The sequence below is a fragment of the Tamandua tetradactyla genome, chromosome 8 (genome assembly GCF_023851605.1).
Source record: "Tamandua tetradactyla isolate mTamTet1 chromosome 8, mTamTet1.pri, whole genome shotgun sequence".
NCBI lineage: Eukaryota > Metazoa > Chordata > Mammalia > Pilosa > Myrmecophagidae > Tamandua > Tamandua tetradactyla.
In genome coordinates, this window is record NC_135334.1 from 4244181 (window position 1) to 4267809 (window position 23629).

The 23629-nt window shown below is 42.5% G+C and overlaps 1 protein-coding gene across 3 annotated transcripts in view; it reads right to left on the bottom strand.

Annotated features, from left to right (window-relative positions):
• The window catches only part of NTM (neurotrimin), a 1015613-nt gene that overhangs the window by 453977 nt on the left and 538007 nt on the right, over nt 1–23629 (bottom strand). For 2 of the 3 annotated variants that reach the window (XM_077112409.1, XM_077112408.1), the window contains exon 1: nt 12224–12733. In XM_077112409.1, the coding sequence (XP_076968524.1) occupies nt 12224–12390 (167 nt within the window). In that variant the 5' untranslated portion in view covers nt 12391–12733. Of the gene's footprint in view, nt 1–12223; nt 12734–23629 lie in introns of those variants that run through there. The other variant, XM_077112407.1, reaches the window with a different exon arrangement.

Below are 23629 nucleotides of genomic sequence, written 5' to 3' on the forward strand. Positions count from 1 at the left end.
TAAAACAGAAGTTAAGAAAAACAATATTCTGGGATTCCAAACAGAAGATTGTTTCAAGAAGAAAGGAATAATTGACTGTGTTAAAGCTGCTGAGATAGATTTGGGTGAGGATAAAATATTGCCCACAAGATTTGACAAAAGTCGTATCAGTGCAATGTCAGTGATGAACAGAAGATTGGAATGAGTTATGAAGGCATAGGAGGTCAAGAACTATTTTGTTATAAAGAAGGGCAGAAAAAATAAGTAGCATTTTGAGGGAGACATGAGATATGGGATTATTTTTTTCAGATGAGAAATATAATTCCATGTTCATAAGCTGGTGGATATGAAATGGTATAAAGGAGACACTGATCATGCAGCAGGAAAGAAAAGAAAATTATTTCAAGAGCAATGACTTTGAATTGAGGAGAGGGATGAGATCCAGGACAGAATTGGGAGACACAGTGTTCAGATACAGATACAAGTAGGTAGGTAGATCGATTTGGGTCTGGTGAAATAAGATTGTTCTTTTCTTACTATTTCTAGTCTTGTAGTGAAATACAAAGTGTGTTCAAGTGGTAAGAGTAAGGAATTAAAAGGACGTGCTGCAGGTTTGAAGGGAGAAGATAAGGTGGGAAATACTCATCTCAGAGAACAGGAAAGCAAAGGTACTAGGGAGACGTAGTTAGGGCTGAGTGCCAACTTGAGATCTGGTAAGAAAACGAAATGAGTCACCATGATGATGTGCAGCTGCTGGGGCACAGGTGCAGAGTAATCAGAGTTGGGCTTATCCAGGATTGGATTTTGGCCAGGAAGAAGTGACAGCAAGAGAGAAGAGGAGCGAAAGGTGGGAAGGAGGGGAGGAAGGGAAGGAGAGGTGGCAGTAGAGCTCATAGTATTTTCAAAAGAAGGATCTCAGTGCTGGACAATGGAGTCTGAGCAGGAAGGAGGTGACAAATAGTTCAATAAAGATTTTGGATGAATGATTTAGAAATTCCAATTGAGTCAAACAAAGGTTTGACTAAGCATAATAGAGAGAGTGAAATAGAAAATAAGAGGTGGATCTTAAAGGAATGGTTATCATAAATGCAGATTTTAAGCTGGTAGAGTTTCTAGGGTATGGAAGTACATGTCAGAGAGAAAAAAACACGTGAGGAAGTTGAGGAAGAAAAGAGTGAGATTGATGAATAGACCACCTAAAAGTGTGATGAATTTGCCAGGAATAGTTAACAGGACTAGTGTTGAATAGTAGGTCAGGTAGCTAGAGGCTTCCACAAATGAAGGAATGTAATTAGGGGGGAGAGTAGATGGCCCAAGCAAGGAAGGAGCAGAGGATTATATAACCTCATGACATATGTTCCAACATCATAAGCAATTTTGATGGAAAAAGAAATGTCCAGAAGTCACAAAAAATAGCAAGTAAGACATCTATTCCACTTCCAGGCTTTGCAGTAAGTAAACAGGGTATGGGGTGGGGGGACACATACGCCAGTTGAGATGCCTCTGGGAGTGGAAATAATCCAGGGGGCAGTCAGGTTTCACCTTAAGCCATAAAAGAGGTTGGATGCATTCAGATGATGGAACCTAAGGGCTTTGCTGGTGACAGCTCATACAGTCCAGAGAGCAGAAAGGTTGGGAGCATCAGGGAGAGTCTGGAGATTGGGTCAGATTACGGAATGTATGGGAGCCTGTGGTGAAAAGAATCCAAATGAGGATCTACTGCGTGTGGTCTTTGATTTCAGAGTGGCTGAAGAAAGCCGAGAAGGAAGATACAAGAAGGTTTGTCTTGATGGTCTCTTAGGGAAAAAAGGATAGTCATTTCTAATTAAAACCTCCTCTTCTGGATTGGCCCCCGAGATGTTTGGAATGTGGAGATAAATGTAGTCATGAGTGGGAGATGAGCAGTCTTACCAAAGCTTTCAGAGCCCCAAAGCCTTCCCCTGGGCTGCAGTGGTTGGTGTCCTGAGGGACAAGGTTGGGGGGGGTGGAGTGATCAATCGGCCCCTCACACTGGGCCTTTATATATGACTATTATTTCTGCAAACTTGCTTTATAATTTCCAAGGCAATGCTATTTCCAATTTTCATGTGTAACAATTATGCTAAATTAAAAATAATTTGCCTATATTATCTTTCTTACTCAGAGGTTCCAAAGGGTTAGGATTGTTTTGGATTGAGACTTCCTGATGAGTAAATTTGTCCAAAGATAATTATTCTGAGTGAGAGAGCACTTTTCAACTCCTCCACTACATTATAGCTAGTTTGAAAGCCAGAGAAGATCAAGAAATTATATTCACACAAACACATCTTCTTTTGCCTCCATGGGGCCAAAAAGGCGCTTTGTCTGAAGGTTGATTTCAGTTTTGTAATTTTCCATCAGTCTGTTGGTTGATGCTGTTTTCATTAAAAATTCTATTATTTGTAATAATCCATCTGCAAGATTGTAAGATTAATTCGTATGTTCATTTTATGAGACACGTCTAACCCCTAAAAGCTTTCTAAGCCAAAACATTTCACACTGACAAGACAGAAGGTTAGCCAAAAAGCCTAAATAAACCCAAATAACTCAACCATGTGAATAAATGAGATTTCATAAAAACAGATCACTGAAAGATTGAGACTGTTATGCCTATAATATTTTAAGACATTCAAACTAATTGAAACACCTTGACATTGGGATAAGGTGGAAAGGGTCATTCTATGCCTCATCACTGAACTCAGGGATCAGTTTCTCATGCCAGTCACCCCAACCCTGCCCTGGACTTGCTCAGACTTGTCCAAGAAGAATAATTACTAAATGTTTCCTCCTCCATCTTAACAACCCCCATGCATGCTCTGAGCCTGCCTCCCGATGACCAATACATGTGAGCGAAAGAAAAAATCACTATCAGAGGACATTAAAGATGGAAGGACATCCCCCCTCCCCGATCCACACAGATGATACCCCAATGCTTCTTTTGCCAGCTGACTCCAGTGGATGAAAATTCAGTCCTCCAAGATAAGAAGGTCCACCAATGCTAAATCTGTACATGGACTCCCATCCCACTATTTGTTCCAGATAACCTGGCTCTACAGAACCTTCTGTGCAGCTTTTTCTGATGGGAAGGTTACCTTCAGAGCAGTGAACTGTCTTAACTTCCACTGCAACAATTATGTTATGAAAAAAATGAAGGAAAGCCTTTCTCCTCACTCCTTTCAAAAACATCTCAATAAATTCTGATTTGCACTCAAGAAGATTCCTATGATCTAAAGAGAAGGGTAGGCAAAACACACAAGAAGTATAATTACATGTAAACGAAGAGGGGATTCTCTCTCCTAGATCTTTCAGAAACAAAACACAGTGGATCTGTGAAAGTATACTTACATAGGTGTTTAAGGTACAATAGTTTATAAGAATAACTTCTCTATTAGTTGTGTTATATATACATGTTTTCATTTCCTGGATGCTAAAACAAATACCATATAAGGAGTGAACTTAACAACAGGAATTTACTGCCTCACAATTTGCTGGCTGGCAATATTTGAGGTTCCTTGACTTTTCCTGCCACATGGTAATGCACAAGGGGGCATCTTATCCTTTCTCTTCCAGTTTCCATTGACTTCCACCTTCTAACTGCTCGCTTTGCTTTTTTAATTGGTGTCCAATTTCCTTTGCTTAGAAGGTCCTAAATCATACTGGCTTAGAGGCCACCCTCGTTCAATCTGGGTACACTTTAATAACATCTTCAAAGGTCTTATTTACAAATGGGTTCACACCCAAGGCCCATGGTTTAGGACCTGAAATTGAACATAACTTTTGTGGGCGACATGATTCAATCCACAACAATACACATATGCACAGATGCATACATCTGTGTGGTGTATGTGTGTATGTGTGCATGCGTAGACAAAGAGGGAGAGTTATAATTATACATAAGCTTTGTATTCATTATTTAATTTTAACCCAATATAACCCTTTGAGTTAGTAGTAACTTTTCTCTTTATATAGAAAGATTAAGAATTTTCCCCAAGATCACACCGAGAGAAAGTGCCTGAACAAAGGTTAGGAGAATCCTATCTCTGAGTCCATATTCTTATTAACATATCATTCCTTCTAAAATAGGAGTCAGCAAGATCTCCATTGTCAGACATCTTTGTCTCCAACAATGGTGCTCCTATTACACTGCTCAACTGCACCTCTTCTCCCAAAGCACACGTGTGTTGGAATACCACGTCCTCTGCATTCATCTCCATTTGAAAATTGCATCCTTAACCAAACCCTTCTTTGGTTTTCTAAAAGTAGTATTGTTTGACTATCTAGATATTGATGCTGGTATTATTTACTATCAGTAATCTATTACGCAGAGCAGGGACCCATCAACTTTCTCCTGAGGAGCAAACTGGACTCAGATAATGCTAGGATCGTACTATAATGTACCCATGAGTGGAGACTTTCCACCTATGAGAACAAATATTTATTAATATCCATTATGATTTTCCAAAATCCCGAGAGAAATGTCAATAGTCCTGTTTCTAGCAAGAAAAAGAAATATATAGGTCAAGATCATATTTGTAGCATGTTCCTTCCTCCACCTACTCTGCCTTCCAGTGCCAAGGCATCCAGCCACATTGGTTGCAGAGTACTCAGAACTGTGCTCCAACCTAGATTTGTTCAATATCCCATTCCATATAAATACATGAAAACGTCTGAGAAATTATTAAGTCCGTGAGGGAATCCAGAATTGCTGGTACTTGGAACAAAAGGTTGGTGGAAGAAACTGGAATAAATGTCCAGCTCTGAACAAAGTACACGGGTTCTAGGATTATCTACGGAAAAGGGGCCCCAGAGGCCCGTTGCGTCATGCTCTGTGTCTGCATACCACAAAATGCATAAAACCATAAATGCTCCCTTAGCCCATTCTAAAAAGACTTCAAGAAAGTAGGTCCTTAAACTTCAGGACAAGACGCAACCACCAGGTCCACTGGATCTCTGGGAGGAGAGCAGATGGTCAATGAAGAAAATAAGGGACACAATTCAACTGAGAAAGGCAAGCCCAAATGGCACAGAGACAGCCAGCCTAGAAGCCGAGAACTGGTTCAGAAACTAAGTCATGGTCCCATTCTGATCTTTGAACCTGGGAAAATGCATTCCTTTATGATATCTCAGAATTCCTTCTTCTTGATCTGTAATTTTTGGGATAACAAGATCTCCATCTTATGGCACAGTTATGGGGATTAACAAAGACCCTGCTGGTCATGCAGAGGCCCAGACATATAGCTAACAAGAATAAGTCATAAGGAGTGATAGTTATATCACCAGACTAAAGATCAGGCTTTGGTGAAAAGCTAGCAGCTAGGAGAGCATACAGTGTTAACTCACTGGACCCAGAGAACTCTGAATCTGTACGATGTTTTTGACCTTAGTATCAAAAGGTGCCCCTTCCTTCAGGCACATATAGCTCCAAGCTGGGCTTACAGCTGGGTGAGAGTGGGGTGGATGCCAGCCTATCTCACATTTCAGGATGGCATCTTTGTGCAGGACTGAATACCATTATCCTCATGGTCTTTCACATAAGGTGATTGAACTCCCTGGTCTCTGAAATTCTTTTAAACTAAAAAAAAAAGTGTTGCATCTTTAAAGTAAGCAGAAAGGAGAAAGTTCTCTGCAAAGCACCTACCATTGTAAATTAAGGGTGTAGACAACTGGGCTGCCCCTGTGTGCTTTTCTCTGGATCCCGGTGATATCTTGGCATGCCCCTTCTCCTTCTGCCCCATGGTTGGTTGGATTTTAGTTTTCCCATTTTGGCTCTGGCTCCTCAGCAGGCTGAGTGTGCTTCCAAAAGCCTCCCTCCCACCCAGTCCCATCTGTCCATGCTCCTCTGAGCCATGGCTCACCGGATAGATGCCTGGCAAGCCCCGGAGGTGAAGGCACAGTGGTCGATCGGGGTGGGGGAGGGGGAGCAGGGCAGCCTGGACAGCACATGCTTCCTGAGTGGCATTGCTATTCTGAACGAGTTAACTCATAAACAGCGGATCAATAGTTACACCCTGAGACAACGGGTGCCAGCAGACTTCAAATAGAGAGAAACAAGGAAGGGCAGAGAGGCATTTTGCTGAGCCCTCCTTATTTGAACATTCTAATTTCAACATTATTGTGGACTCATATTTCTTCTAAAGCCTAGGCAGGTGTGCCAGTTTGAAAGGATTATGTCCCCTAGGAAAGCCATGTTTTAATCCTGATCCATCTTGTGGAGGCAGTCGTTTCTTTCAACCCCTATTCAGTACTGTAGGTTGGAAACCTTTACTAGCTTATCTCCACGGAGATGTGACACACCCAATTGTGGATATTAACCTTTGATTAGAGGGAGATGTGACTCCACCCATTCCAGGTGGGTCTTGATTAGTTTACTGGAATCCTTTAAAAGAGGAAGCATTTTGGAAAAAGCTTGAGAGCCACGAGAGCCACGAGAGTCGACTCAGCCAGAAACCTTTGGAGATGAAGAAGGAAAACAGCCCTGGGGGATCTTCATGAAACAAGAAGCCTAGAGAGAAAGCTAGCAGACATCGCCATGCTCACCATGTGCCCTCCCAGTTGGGAGAAATCTTGAACTTCATTGACCTTCTTGAGTGAAGTTAACCTCTTGCTGCTGCCTTAATTTGGGCATTTTTATAGACTTGCTTTAATTGGGACATTTTCATGGCCTTAGAACTCTAAACTTGCAACTTAATAAATTCCCCCTTTTAAAAGCCATTCTGTTTCTGGTATATTGCATTCCAGCAGCTAACAAACTAGAACAAAGGGGAAATATTCTTGGAGAAAGAAAACAAGGGTCTTGGGTACATCTATAAAGTAATGGTCAATCAACATAGCCCATCTATATCCTGGCTGGAGACACCAGCTCCGTGGCTTGTGTGTATTTTTAACCTCCCTACCAGCACCTCCATAAGAACAACCTCACACAGCTGCATGGCCTGGACAGAAGTGACCACGAGCAGAACAAAAGCATCATCAGACAACCCAGGAAAAAGGATGGAAGAGGAGAAGAGTGTGTTCTCAAACATTACTTCATTCATTTATCCAACAAATATTTATTTAAGCAACTACTATATGTCAGTCACTAGAGGCATTCTGCTGAAGAAGAGAGAAAAGGCATCTATTCTTAAGGCTTTTATAGTCAGTCTACTTGAGGAAGACCATCATGATCACAGCAACAGATAAGTGAATGGGATAAATTTATTTAGAGATCATTTCTCTAAATGAAAAATCCAGTACCACATGCCAGCATAAAACCAGTGGCAAGGGATAAGGGAATATTTTGATTTGGGTTCTAGGAAATGTCTTGAGGGGGTTTTGTCTGAGCCCAAGCTAAAATGATAAGAAGCACCTATTCATGGGAAGACCTGAGATAGGGATATTCCCAACAGAAGAAACCATGAGAGCCAAGTCCTGCCACAAGAGTGAGTTTTCTGTGTTCACAAAATAGAAAATAAGTGAAGGTGTGCTAAGTACTGTGAGTGAAGGGATGAGTTGGTGTATAGTCACTCAAGATTGTTAGTGAATGCCATGTCCCAAGGTACATGCTAGGCATTGGGATGCAAAACTGAACAAGGCCTAGCTCTTTCCCTCAAAAGCCCAGGAAGTAGCTGGAGGGACCGAAAGAGAATCTATCTGCCTGAAAAGTGAAATGCTAAATGCTTTATGTGATATGAACAATGTGCCGCAGGATCCTAAATCTGGAAGGGTGACTCTCTGGGTCCTCTCAAATATCAAAACCACATTGTTCTGGGCTATTCCATGGGATTTTCATATCAAAACACAACTTAATCTTCAGCCCTTCTCAAACCTTTTATTTTTAACTCATCACAAAAAAACAAATATCTCTCAGTCGCCAAGTCTACCATCTAGACACCTGACAGGAGGTATAGTTCAGATGCTGATACTCACCTGAGATGGTCCCTAGGAAATGATTCACTTTACTAGTGGCTGCCTTATTTGCAAGAGCTATGAACACATGAAATACATTCATCAAAATGCCAAGCGACGCTTGACGCTGAGTGAATGGTTCTGAGTGAACGACGCCCACACACGGGCACATCAGCCACTTCCCGCTCCTCACTGCTTCCTCAGCATTTCTCTCCAAGGAGTTCAGTCCCACCTGCATACAGCCTCTGCTCTGAGGCACAGCAGTCTTAGTTGATATACATAGACACACCCCCCATTGGTTGATGGGCACCTGCTGCCTTGTGCTGTTAGTTACTTCTCTACCCATGAGCCCCATCTTTGAGTTGGGTCCAAGTGCCTTGAGAGAGCAGCGTCTACATCCCAAGCCTTTCCACACCCAACAGCCTGCCCAGTACCTTTCATACGAGGACTACCCTGTAACTCTTTGTTTGCTGACCACAGCTCTATTTTAACATAAGATGAGACAGAAATGTGGTAAGGAGATAAATTGAGTGCAGGCTAGGGAATATTCTGTTTTGTTTTCATTCATTTCTTTTGTTCAGTTAATATTTGTGAGCACACAGTGCTTGTGGCATTGTAAAACACACTTTTAGCCTTCTGAGAGTGGCTCTCCAGTCCACGTAGGGAAAGAAGATAAAGCACCAAATACTGCAAAAAAGGCCTAGGCCAAAATGAGTGGGGGAGACATTAAGCATCATGGGGGAATGGGGAGGTCACAGAATCCAATGAGTCCTGAGTACTCAGAGGAAAGCTTAGTAACCTAAGTTGAAATGTGAAGCCCTGAGTCAGGGTGCTAGCTCTAGGATTTGGAGTAAGTTCCCTCTCTGTGCCTAAGTTTCTTCATTTATAAAATCAGGATAATTAAGTTTATTGTAGACAGTTGTTGTGAGGATATAGATAAAATATTCAACAAAGTGACTGACCAATAATTGATAGCACTATTCATTTTATTAATAATACTAGTACTAGTGCCTGGCAATCCAGTTTCAAAACATCCTAGCTACATAAGCTTCCCATGTCTCAGTTTCTTTATCTATGAAATGGGATTAATAATAGCACCTACATCTTAGGGTTATTATTATGGTTAACTGTTAGTGTTATGATAGTTGAATGATGGGTGGATATGCGTAAAACACTTAGGATGTTCCCTAATACACAATGAGCCCTCAATGAACCTCAGGTAGTATTATTACTGCACATTCTATTTTTTGTTGCCTTCTCATTTTAAAAAAGATTCTTATATCAAAGAGGGCAGAAGGAATGGGAAATTGTTTACAATTCTCTTCTAGCTGTTGATAACATGTTAGGTGAAAGGTTTCCTGATACCACCAAAAGGGTCATTAGAATTAGTTTGATGAAATTAAACTATTCAAAAGAGTTTCCTCATATTACGATCTGCTGTTGAAGCATTTGTCCTGTGGAGACTGCTCAAAATTCTCAAGAAAATGTAACTGGTGAGGACAAAGCAGAAAAAGATGAAAATTAGAGCAAAAAGTCCTCTGCTGGTTATGAAGAAAACTACAAGCATCACTGTCATCATCAACCACAGTGATGTGGATGGATGGTTTCCAGGGTCAGAACAGAACAGGTGTTCAGGGATGACTGCAGGTGTGCTTATGTGTAGTGTGGTCAGACGCTTTGCAAACAGAGCCAAAAAAAATAGAAAGAGAGAATAGATGCCCCCTCCCCCCAACAATTACAAGCAAAAATAATACAACCCAGATCCTGGACACCAAGCATGCACAAGATTGCATTTCTTCCTAGAACAGGGTTAAGAGTAGAGTGACTAATTTCATAGAAGCAGAAGCATTATAAAATTTCTAATGGCTTACGTGCATACTGGATTACAAAACACAGAGTCCATGTTTGAGAATTTAAGGGCTTCTGCTCACAGAAGTAGACCCAACAGGGGAGCATTTCCTTGTCCCAGTGCAAGCATGTTTGGTGAGAATGAGTGTCAACCCATTAACATCTAGAGTACCCTTTGCTTGGGGGGGGGGGGGCTGTAAATGCCTGGTGCCCAATTCCCAACCTAAGTCAGGCCCTTGGTCAGCTTATTGGTGTCAGTCAGATGCTAGCCCCCGTAGTGCTGCCTCTGTCGAGTTCCATCCACTGCTACCACTCTGTGTGTCAGAAAGAGATTCAGCCCCAGGGACTGGCACAAAGGGGCAAGGAGATATCAAGTGAGCTTTTCTATGCAATGACCAGGTGGGGGCCAATTCAAGGGTTTACAGAGGAAGCTCTCCTCTCACCCACTTCCTTTATCTACTCCCCAATAAAATCACTGTGGCTGACACATACATGAAACTGCTGACATTAAGCCTGAAAGAGGTGGAGGGAGGGAACCATAGAGTGAGAAATGAAAAGCTGTGGAAGGAAAGACAAAGAAAGGAGAAGCCAGCTAGTACTTGATACATAATTTTAAAGAGAAGCTACTCCTAATCCAGGCCCCTCCCCTGGCCCAGTATTTGCTAAATTCATGTCCTCTCCAGAGAGTCCTGATCGTCATGAGGTTCGCTAGCTGCCTTCTGGACACATCCTGCCCCCTCCAATCCTACCCTCACCTCAGTTGTCCTATAATGTAGATGCCCCTGTTGATCAGGGTCCCTTTGTTATCTCGTGTTCCCCAAATCTACACAGAACTGATTATCTTCCACCTTCTCCTTGAAAAATAATCCCATTTGTTTCTAAAACGTTCACCATGTGAAACTATCTCTAGTTTGTCCATAGGAGGTTTCTCCTTGCAACTAAGGGATAGGGACAAAGGTACATTCTGAGTGTAACTATCCACCAATATTCATTGATTACATGGCTTCCGAAGTTCATTTTTGTTTTTCTATTGAAGTAATCTGAAATAACTGCATATATGAAACACCCATGAAATCCTTTTATAAATCGGATACAGTCAAGAGTCATTTTGGTAGTAGGGGCAGGGGAAGCTGGATTTTTAACCTCTGTTCAAAATAATCCCTAAATGGCTTTATTCATTAATCAGTGGGTCACTAGGAGATCATTGAAGTCACAAGGGTTAACTTTCCAAAGACAAAGCAAGGCGGAATGCTTAAACACCTTGCAGGACTCCTTTAAAGTATCCATTGCCTTTAGTAAATTTCCTGACAGTTCAACTCTGTAGTGCCAGGGACCCTTCCTCAACATTTTCTATCCTGTGGCTATTGCCTTAAGTGCACCATCCAAACCAACCTGATCTTAGAAGAATAGCCACTGGGGCAAAACAGCAACAAGGTTATATTTCCAGGAGTCTTCCTGGGAAAATGGTGGGAATGCTGCCTGCTGGTTAGCTCAATAGCCCAGTTTGGAAAACTTTATTTAATAAAGCATATTGAATCAAAGAGAGACAGGGTACCAGTTCTTCCTATGAACCTGTTTGGACTTAACTGTTATCTTATGCTTGCTTACTTTCTTATCAAATTCCAGAAAGTAAAGTTCCTCCATCACAATCAATTTTATGTTGCACTGTGTGAGTGATACAGTTTGCAGACACTAGAAAATTGAGTGAGCATTTCTGTAAGCAGGATTATCACAGAGACACAATCATTCTACCTCACACACAACATAGTCAAGAATCTTGTTCCTGTCTTCCCCAATTCTTAGGCATCTTAACCCCAGAAGCCAATCAGGACTTAACACAACAAAGAAATCTAGTCTCTGGTCAGCAGACGAGTTTTGCACATGCTGCAGTGATGGAGAGCAATAAGAGAGCACAGTTACCCAGAATAAATTATATTTTCCGTGGACAAAGCAGACTCTCTTCATGCTTTTGGTATCAGAAAACCACTTTGCAGCACTCTGCCCACAATGAGACAGTCCAAGAGAACCCAGGTCCAGTCAGGCCCAGAACGAAACAATGGTCTTGCCAGCATTCCAGAAGATGAGCTGGCAACCTTTCATGGCCTGGGCAGAGCCAGGGCATTCAGACCAAGCCAGACCTGTCACTGGGGGCTCGTTAACTTCAGAGCAGACTTTTCATTCTGAGCCCAGCCAGGCACCCAGTTAGCACTGCCTCTGGGCTCGCTGTCACACACAGTGCCAGGCTACTTCCTTCACTCCCGAGTCCACTTCCTGACCTAGCCACCCCTTACCCTTACCAAATGCTTTGAGCTGATGAGACCAGTTTGGGGGGAAAAGGTTCAATTCTGGAACCTCTCAGTATTTCCCTCTGACGGCCACATCCCAGTGGCTTAGCACCCAGCTGCCAGCCCCAGCAAGCTCCAGTTCACACCCTCGCCCATGCTCCCACTTCCCCAAATTAACATCCGCAATTCGTAGACGGGCAGCTCCCTACCTGAGGGTGGCGCTCTCCCCTTGCCGGACCGTCACGTTGTCCATAGCTTTGGGGAAGGTGGCATCTCCGCTGCGGACGGGCACTCCTGTGGGTACAAGGAACAGCAGCCTGAGAGACACGACCACGAGGCACTTCCAGGGCAGGAGCAGGTACCCACAGACCCCCATCCTCGGCAGACACAACTTCCCACAACTCCGGCGGCAGCAGGCACACGCCCCCCTGGCGGGAACAGGAAGGGGAAGGCGGGGACAGGGACTGAGCAGGTGGAGAAAAGCTCCTAGACTCCCCTTCAAGTCGAATCTCTCTCCCTCAAATCCAGCCTCAGCTTGCCAGCAGCGGAGACCCAGTTTCCGCGGAGGACATCCGAAGTGGCTTCCTCGGGCGAAAGTGGCCGACGGAGGGGAAGCAGAAGGCAGACGCAAAGGTGCGGGCACGTTTCACGAGCCGGTTCTTCCCATTTAGAGTTCAAACATGGCACTTTGGAGAGTAAGCACTTTGGTACCAAACGAGGGACAAGACCGATTCAGCTACCCAGAGGTGGTCTGCAATTCTTCAGTCAGAATGGGGGGGCGGGGGGGTAATCCACACTTTCTTTGTAAGTTTCGGACAAAGGTTCGCCACCAAAAAGCAAAGCAAAACAAAACAAAATAACCCGCGGACAATAGCCGAGGTGGCAAGTGCCCAGGGAAGGCGGCCGTGGAGGTTTGAGGAGCAGCGCGCCCCGTGCACCGCTGCAGACGAGCCGGACCTGGGAATGCTGCGGCAGCGTCTCCTCCGGTCCGCTGCCCGAGGCCAGATGTTCAGCGGAGCCGCCCGGGCCGGGCAGACCTCCGCGGGGAGCGGCTCAGAAGGCCGGCGCTGCGCTGAGTGGCGGCTACTTCTCCTCGGCGGCTCGGGAGGAGGACGCACCGGCACCGAGCGCCGCGCCGGGACCGAGAGCTCAGCGGCTGCCCCGCGTGTCAGCGCCGCCCTCCTCCCAGGAGCATCCCCGCCTCGCGCCGGCCCGGACTTCCAGGGTTGTCATGGCAGCCACTCCATCCCTGACCACCACTTTCTCCAGCTCGGACGCCCGGAGCGAGCGAGCCCGCGCAGACTTCTCCCAGGAACCACGGGCAGGCGACGAACAGGGCTGGGCGCCCACTTTAACCCTCCGCGCGCCAGGCCGCTGCCTCCTGCAGCCAAGGCAAGGGTTGAATTTAACCACCCCCCATCCCCTTCACTCAGTCCCCTTGAAGAGCTGTCACTTTCCAATTAAAAAGAAAGAAGAAGTTGCCGCACGTTCTTAGTAAACCCAAGACATCTTAATAAGGGTCACAAACTAATTAGCTAGGAAAGGAAAATCCTGCAGCATGCACCCATCCATGCACCTTTAAAATGATCAGATAAATTCCATTAGCATTTAGACTCAATTTAGAGTGTTGGAAAGGTGTTTTAAGATAATCTCATTTTTGTTAAATAATGCAGCATCTACTCCACCAATCTCCCACTAATGCTACTTAAATCACCAGAGACACAAGGACACCCTGCTAAATAGATATTCCACATATAAAACAAATGTGAGAGCACAGAGCATCTCGGGGTGTGAAACTGGCAACGTTGCATCAAAATTTTGGTCAAGTTCAGAGACTGACATTCATTCTCTATTCTTGATTTTGTCAACGTTAAATGATGCTAGCCCTGAAAAAGCACCCACTCACATGGCTGGGTGTGAGCCACCTGGGCTATTTATAAAGCATACTCCCAAGTTTCCTGGGCATCATGGTCTTGCACAATTGGTTTCCTCTTTCAGCAGTGTGTTTTTCAAATTCTTGAAATCCAAGAGCAGGGGGAACATGGGATTTACCTCAATTCCTGTCATTTCCCCTCTCTGTATGCTGTTGTTGTCTCTGTACCAGTATTATAATTTTTCCCTAAATGTAGCACATTTCCTTTTGTGGACCTGGGCACAAGAGAGCATAGAGCAGCCAGACAGTGGTGCTAACACTCAAAAACTGTTCTTTTTTCAGGGGCACCCAGCACTGACCCAATTTTTCTTTGGAGGCTAGAAAGGAGGCACAGTAACTTAGCTTTTCCTCTTATACTTGCTAATGAATTCATCTGAGGAGAGCTTTGGTTTGTTTGTTTGTTTGTTTGTTTGTTTGTTTGTTTAACTTCTATTGAAAAATATTCTTCCCCAAAGTCATGGAATACCAAAGAGTCTGGATCAATTTATAACACCCTGGTGCTATAAAAGTAAATAACACACCAAAGATGAAACAGAGCTTTTCCCTCAATACAAACTATTTGGGGTGGGGGTGGGGGAGCAGGCAGAACGTTAGTATAACACTGAAAGACTGCACAGGCCCACCTTTCCATTTTTGAAATTGACCACAAAGTGGTCAACAAAACTCTGAGCAACTCTACACTGAAGATCTTAAAATACTTTGTGTTAATTCATTACGTGTCCATGTTCCCTCCTCATCTTCTCTGATGACTTTTCCTGATATTAAATTCCTTAGGAAACCCATCTGGCACTTTGGTCACGGGGGATCATTTGATATATAACACCAAAAAATTCATTCGTCAACTGTAGGTACAAACAAATGCTGGTCATAAGGAAAGGGAGAGAACCTCCTCTGGGTTTTGGAAGCATATCCCTACAGTCCTTAGAAAGGCAGGGATGATGCCTTCCATGATCACTTCTAATCCCGGCTCTTGAATTTAATTCCTAGGTAGGGACAAATGAGCATTAGTTTTTTTGCATCTAGGAATGTGGATAATGATGAAGCAGACCTTCCCGAGGGACCCACATACATGATTAACTCGGTAGCAAAATACTTAGAAATCCATTTAAGGTAGAAGATGCTTTATTAATACGTTTTGCCTGCCGCTGCTTCATTACTGTGCCTGGGCAGAGAAATCATCCCTTCATACAGGCTCTTTAAGATGTTCTATCTATACCAGATTACACACAGTTGATCTAAGCCAGTCAAACCATCTTTGTCTCTGGCCACAAAGGGACAAAATTGAACTTCAGCTGCCCAGCAGTTACCAGCAGAAAATTCAACCGAACACAGGTAGCTCTGAGGGTGGGAAATGAAAAGCCACGCACAATCTCATGCTTGCTTTGTGGGCTCAGGAATCCAAAATGAAAGTTTAGAAAGCAGGCAAGGTCCAAGATGCCTACTCATTTAACAAGACAGAATCCACTTCATTCAAACGTGCTATTGAAGTGGTAGGAGAGATGAAGATCAAAATCGAATGTCAGCTCCCTCCCCATCCCCTAATCCCTAAACAAAACCAACACTTAGTAGCGTATTTTATATCCTGTCTCCTTCTTCATAAAATGTGCTGGGTTTATTTTTTTCCGGGTATACCCAAGTTAATGAAAAAGAGATGACAGCAGAGCAATTTCATTGTTTGTGCACTTTATAGAACAACTTCCTTTCTGCATCTTGGAAAGCGAATTTCTAATGAGTGCCCACCTCCATGTTCTTTCCTCCATCTCCTTCTCCTTCCTTCCTTCTCTCTTGCATACATATATACTGTACACATAAATCAACCTGTCACAGCTGTTCTCTGGGCTGACAGCTGTAATTGCTTTAGGTTATAAAACTATCCATAGGACAATGCCTTTCAAGCCCACACATACATACACGGCACATATACACACTCCCTGAGCAAAAGAAAACTAACATATCCCCTTCAATAATCCTATGACAGCAGCGAAGCTGGGTGTGAGAGCATGCCACAAAGACACTGGCAAGCTGGCAGGCAGGTGAGGACACGGGAGTGGAATGAGGTTTTTGGCAGCCATAGCATCTACACACAGAAGCAAGACTTGAGCAGGGAAGAATTCCCAGTGAAAGGGACATCCACTGTTGTTTCATTGTATTCTATGTTACCTACGGCAGCCAGGGTTAGCTAAAGAGCAGGGAACATTCTGCACATGTAAGGAATGGAAAGAAAAGCACTGGCTTAGGAAAAGCCGGAGCTGCTTCTCCTTTTCTAAAAAGGCGAAAAGCCCCCTCTCCTGGTGGAGATTTCACATACGAGCGCAGGCAAGAAGATCAGAAATACAGGGCGGTTAGAGAGTGTGTAACACCAAACACACATTGGAAGACTTAGGCAGAAAAGTAGGACTGGATAAAGCGATGCCTCTAAGAGAGGAGAGCAAGGTTAGGCTCTGGAAAAATGCATGCTCTCTACATTTTTATTCATATATAAATTTAGGATCACACACAAAAAAATCACTGTTCATCTGGGCTACAGGTGAGCATGCTAGAATTTCAGAAGGAGAGCAAAAGAACTTGAAGGAGGAAGGGCAAGCCAGGGGGAGAAAAGAGGTCACGAATAGAGAGAATTGAAGACTAAGAGATGAAGAAATGGCAAAGATCAGGGCATCTATGAACTGTGAAATCCTTCAAATTTTATAAGGAATGCATAAAGCAGGGGAGATTTAGATAAAATCTTGGGTAGAAAACTAGGTAAGAGTAGGGCAAATGTGTCAAAATCAACAGGCCAATGGGGCAAAAGGCAGGCCCATATAGGGGACCAATTCATATAGGGGGCCAATCCCAAGACTCCAGGGACAGAATCTTTCCTAATCTAGGTGTTGTATCATAATAAAATCACAGACAAAGGGTGATGCAATAGTGGCTCAGTGGCAGAATTTCTGCCTGCCATGCTGGAGACCCGGGTTCAATTCCTGCTGCCTGTCAAAGCAAAAATTAAATTAATTATTAAAAAAAAAATCCTGGACTCATAGACTCACAGAGTTATGGATTCAGAAGGGACTTAGGAATATATCTTTTATAACCCACTCATTTCATAAATGGCAGGGGGGATTGAGTCCCAGAAAGGAACAGTAATTATTATAAGGCCATAAAGCTATTAACTAGTAGAATCAGGACTAGAACTCAGGACTCTGTGTCCCCACGTGAATCACTTTCCACTAAGTTTGCCCAATAAAGATGCTGCTAAATTTTAAACTATCACATTTGGTTGCTACATCTGAGGTCAAGAAAGAACTACAGAGGATGTGAGGCTATTTCATGTTTCCCGGAGTACCTCTTCTATTGGACTTACTCAACAAACATTGACAAGGAAATACTGAGCCCTTCCTGTACATCAAAAACTATGTCAAGAACTAGAGACTCAAAAATGGAAGACATGGACTTGCTCTTGAGCTGTGCATTTCTGGTATCATCAGTCTTGTTAGTGGTGAACTTACGTTTACATTCAGGAAGTTTGAAGGGACAGTGAATTCCGTCCTGTGACCCTGCGAAGTCTTAAGGAAGTTTTCATTGTTAAGAAAAGTAAATAAGGGTGCATGGGTGGTTCAGAGGTAAAATGCTTGCCTTCCATGCAGGAGACCTGGGTTCGATTCCTGGACCATGCACCAAAACAAACAAACAAGCAAACAACAACAACAAAAAAAAAAACAGAAAAAAACGTAAATAGGAGTCTGTCTACCCTTTGGTTAGATGTCCCAATATGCTTGTCCAGATTCCAGGCACTAACCTGGGTTTTCTAGCTTCATTTAAAGTGGCATTAAAAAGGGAGGGAAGACAGCCAAGTGTTTATAGATGTGGGGAAGAAATAATCATTTACTCAACGACATGGATTTAGTGCATACTCAGTGCCTACTATTATGCCAGGGGGTGAATTTCAAACAGTGAATGAGTGAGACAAAAACAAAACAGGCACGGGTTTTACCCTCATAAAGCACACTGCCTAGCAGGGTAGACAGATACTAAGGAACACATTTTACAAACCATGAGATACAATTGTGCCAAGCACAGTAAAGAACAAATCAAAGAAAACATCAGGCAGAAATTTCTAGTCAAATATGAAGATCCGGAACAATGGCCCTAAGGGATTACCTTTAAATTGAGACTCAATGGTGAGGAGATGAAGGGGCAGGGGGCATGGCATCTGCAGGAATCCAGCTATAGGACGACAGACCAAATGGAGAATGGAACCTACTCAGCTCAATGTAGGAAGGAGCTGGGGCCGCCTTTTATATTCTCAGATTGTGCACATTTAAACTGAGGGTGGATACATCTTCGGAAATGCTCTATGTCTGATTGAAAACCCAAAACACAGTCAACATTCTGTGTCCATGCAGTCATTGGTCCATTTCATACATGATGCTTGATTATGAAAGCATCAAAAGCTTGATTAAGAAGTACCAAAAGTCAAATATCCCCCCTCTCTAGTCATACGACTTTGAGGGAATGGGATAATTTAAATGTGTTGATAAAATTGTGACCCCATTACTGTCTACCATAAAGGCTGTTATGAGGATTAAATGAGATAATGGATGGAAAGTGTTAGGTATCAGGTTTATTACATAGCCAGGGCCAACTAAATGTGCGCTACTGAGTTCTAGGTCTTGAGCTATTGGCAGCAGGGCTGCAAGAAGTTTCCAAAGAATGATTCAGAGGAGGCATATGCAAGTGTGTGCACTCAGAGAACCCAGGAGCAGCCTGCTGAGCACAGGTCATGTGAGCTGTGAGTGCCGTCTGAGTACACGCCATGACGTGTTAATTCCAGACACAAGAGAGAGACTTCATGCTGAGATGTGGTCAGAAGAGGAAGTAGCTTTTCCCTTAAATCCCAGCTGGAAGCACAGTGACTCTCCAGTTCCCATCCCAACTGCTACATGATGTCACAGCCTCTGTGTTCTCCAACGCAGAGGCACACAGAAAATAGGCTTGTGGGAACATAGCCCACGTGTGAAGAGGGAATGGCTTTGTTTTTCCATGGCAGCCTGGGAACTCTAATTTGTCACATTGCTGTGAACCCTAAATGGTAGTGAAATGACATGAAAACAAGACAAAACACATGCATGCTATCATAGACAAGGAACTCCCTATGACCCCCTTCCATGAAGTTTTAAGCCCTTTTTTGCTCCTGTGAAATGTCAATGGTTGGATCCAAGCCTTCCTCCAGGATGCAACCCTGAATGTCCAGGTCCTGATGTGACGTGAGCCACCTGCTAATAGTATCCCATGCCTGCTTCATCTGAAAGCCATCACTATGATCCTTAAATCCTACCACTGCACATGAACCGCCGGGCTTCGGGATTAGTCTCATAATCTCTGTGGAGGGGATCAGCAATTACAGACAGACATCTGTCAGCATGCATAGGCAGACACCAATTCTAATGTGTTCAAGGTACAGCCTGACCAGTGCCAGGAAGCAGCGTTCTCCTGAATGGCAATCTTAGCAACCCCAAATTTGGAACCTAAAATCCAAAAGTTACTGTTAGTAGCTGGAGCTTGTCTTGCCTTTGCCCCTGCACCCCATTTCATCCTAAACAATTAGCTGTTACTCTTTAAACCTTTCTTTCCCCACTGTCTTCAGAGGGCTTACTCTTTGTTCTCCAGCTAAAGGCAGAATCAAAAGTGGTAAATTTTAATGACGCAAGGGTTTGCTCAATAGCATTTGAGTGTAATTATACATTTACTGAAGATGACATTTGTGTAAATATCATGATATAAAGCAGAAGACCTATAAACTGGTTGAGACCTGGTTTCAGCTCAGCCCATTTTTAAGTCTCTTGCTCTTTTTAGGGTTCCATTTCTTTATTTGTCAAGAAAACCAACATATTCCTCATGACAGCTGGGTTGGTAATGCACTTTTGAAGAGTTAAAATAACTACTCAAGAATAAAATGACAGGTTGGCAGAGGGGTCAATGTCAAGAATCTTGAGTTCAAGGTGAAGTCTACCATTACTGCCTGCGTGCAGTTGGTTAGGTCTCTTCCCCTTTCTAAATGCAGAGTGTCTATTAAATTACTTCCAAGGATCCTTGCAACTCCAGTAGTCTGTGCATATAATGCTTCTCAATACTCCTCTCAAAAGCATTTTGACCTTCAGATTCACTTGTCAATTCCTTTTATACAAAAATAGCTGTCTTCATAACTTCTCTCTGCTCTTCTCATTCACTGAGGTACCCATTTCAGAATTCAGAAAAACTGTTGTACAAGGCAATTCATGAGCTTGTATCTGATCTGAGGTAAGTCAATGGGAGAGCCAAGATGATTAAAAGTCTTCCAATAAAGGGTTTCTTTAAGAAAAAGAATATCCCACAATACAACCAGCGATGTTAATCTTCAATAAATACACTGTTAATATTTAACTGGCATTTATTTAAACTTACAGTAACTGTCCTATTAAATCTAAATTAATTGCACATTTGGGAATCTTCCCCTAAAGCCTAGCTGGGACATGGCTGTCTACATCATAGTTTATGCTAGGCATCCAGCCATAAAGAGAATATTTAAACCATCCTTTTAAGATGAGACTATTAGAATATTATGGTTGGAAGGGCCTTGAATGTCAATGGGTCTGGTAGATTTCAATCCCTGTGTTATTTGATTTTTGGGGGGGCCTATTTTTTCCATCTCTTTAGTAAGGTATTATTCTGCCTTCCCTCTCTTCTTTCCTTTTTATTTTGAGTTTCTCTTTCTGTCATTTCCTGTTAAGGATTTTTTTTTTATTTTGGGTTTCAGGTTTTAGGATCTGTACTCTGTGTTTTGTTCCGGTCTCTCCTATGCTTCTGTTTCTTAGGATAAACTATTTGGGATATCTGGTGAATTTTCTGCACACACACTCACACACACACACATAATTTTATGTGTCACAAAGAACATTTTATAACAGCAATTGTATATAGGGACCAAGAGCTGTGAAATAACCCTTGAGCCACGCTGCTTCGGAAGGGGCAGCCAGAGTGTAATTGGGTAGAACTGATCTTTGCTATGCCTGAAATCAATCAATATTCTTTATTATAAATGTGGTCCCAGCTGAACTTCTGTGATGCTATTTTGGTATGATTATAACACATTTGCACCATCTATACTACATGCACACACACACACCACTGGCACTGACTCACCCACTCACTGCTCTCATTAGATGAGTTTTCTACTGAAATTGGATTACAGATTAACACCTAATCAACCAGGTTAGTGGTCAAACGGAATTAATTTTAAACCATTACATCAAGACTGAAGGGAATCTGAACTTTCCTTAAATCAATGGGAACTGGGTGAGATTAAAGAAAAAACACAATTCGCCCTAAGGTTTCTAAAGGTTTATGTCACCGAGTTAGATTTGGAAATATACACTATTTGCTCTGCAAGGCCTGGTAAGGGGCTGGAATCGGAGGTGGAAATGGGCTTGGGAGCAGATAGGAGTGTAGATTAGGAGGGCATGGGACATAGGAGCGCATCCCACAGATTTTAAAGAAAACTAAACATATTCTCAATCATTTTCTTGTCAAAGGCTTGAGTTCGTGGGGCTATTGAAGGCAGCTTTTTTATATTTCTAAATGAGCTAATACACAAACCACTTCTTTTTTTCTCCTTTATTTTAATCACTGCAAAGTTAGGCTAAAGACAGAACACAATCTTCACGGTGCCCTTAGTTAAAAGGAAGTCCCTGGCAGGAGCAATGGTGTTACCTTGGTAGAATTCTAGCCTGCCGTGCGGGAGGCCCAGGTTCAATTCCCAATCCATGCACTTTCCAAAAAACAACCAAGTAAAACAAACAAATCAAAATTCAACAAATGGTGCTGCAATAACAGGATATGCACATGGAAAAAAAAAGAAATGTAACTCCGTCATACAGCATACAAAAAAAAAAACACCTGAATTCAAAGCACCATTATTCTTTATTTTATTGACTCTTAGAAAATCAAGATACAATTAAGCAAGTTTTTGTATGTTTATGCATCATTCTGACTGCTTAACTTATTGCCCATCTTTATGCACAGCCATTAGAATTCAGGGCATTTCACAAGGAAGCAGGGAAGGTTATGGGTTAGAACATTACGGCCTTGTGGTTCTCTCCTAACCTAGAAAGTAATAGATAGTGGAAATTTTTTGTATGCTTTCTGCATCTAGCTTACCAAAAGCTACAGATGGTACTGGAGAGAACTCAGAGCTAATTGTGAGTAGCTTGGGAACATGGACTTAAAGTGGTACTCCAGTAGCATTGAACTCAAAGGACAGATAATGGGGGAAATGTCACAAATGTGTATATGGATGAGCAACAAGACGTGGGAATAATGTCCCCAGGCTTCCACAAAAGTTTCAACAATGTGTCAGAATCAAAGATTTCTTAAAAAGTGAGGTAAAGAGAAGATTGGTTTTATCCAAAAGTAGACAATTGGTTTAAAGAAAAACATAAATCATGGATAGACTGACATGCTTCTATATGGGGAAATATTAATACTAGATTTCCCCAAGGGATAGTTGCTAGGACAAATCAAATTTGATATTTTTATCAATGATCCATCAAAGGAAATTCATAGAGAACTCTCCTAAGTCTGCAAAAGGCACTAAGTAATTCCCTTAAGTAATTAAATCTTCAGCTGACAGAGATGAGCTGCAGGAAAAAAATCCACAAGTTAGGTGGGTATGCAAAAAATCAGCAAAGACAATGTAACCTATTTTAGGAAAAATGATCTAATGTGTTTATAAAATTCTGAACTCTGGGTAGTAGAATAAGAGATGCTGGCATGGAAGGGGTCAAGCATGGACTTTGGGGTTAATGGCTTTGAGTTAAGTCCAAGCTCCACAAATGACCAGACTTGTGACCTTAGGTAATTGATGTAAACCTTAGAGACTCAATGTTCTCTTCTGTAAAACAAGAATAACCTTATCTCATATATTTGTCATGAGGATTAAATGAGATAATACGTGTGGAACAAATAGCATTCAGCAAAATGCCTGGCAGGTAGTCCAAAATCAACAAATAATAGTGCATGATTATTCCTTTATAAGCCAGGAAAACACCATGGAACCAGTTATGGCCAGTGGATTCTAAGCTTTGATCCTTAAAACATGTTTAGTTGTAGGGCACCATAGATTATTTTCTGCTATATCAAGATTTTTTTGCCCAAACATGAAAGCATTGGGTCAAACATATCATGAAAGAATTAGAAAGGTATTGGAGAAACCGTTCCTTTATTCAAAATTGTTGTGCATAAATCCTTCAAATATTCTTATACTAGTTATACTTGTAGCTCACAAATGATACAGCAATATTATCCAATTAGGAGCTGAAGTCAGAAATCAGTAGTGACTCTTACACTCTCCTCCCTCACCACTGCCCCACACAATCCATTCAATAACTCTTTCTTGTAGGTTCAAGTTCAGATGCGTCTTTCCAGTCCCTCCACCCTTCTTAGCTCAAATACCCTACCTTGTCTAAGTCACCATTTTAGCATGTTCTTACCTGAATTTCTGAAATTCTCTCTTATCTGGATTTCCTCCTTCTATCCTTACCAGACTATACTTCAGTCTCCACACAGAAACAAAGTTATCCCTGAAACTCTAACCATGTTGCTCTCTTGATTAATTCTATATGGCTTCCTACTGCCATTTGAATAAAACCTCCAAATCTTTTATATG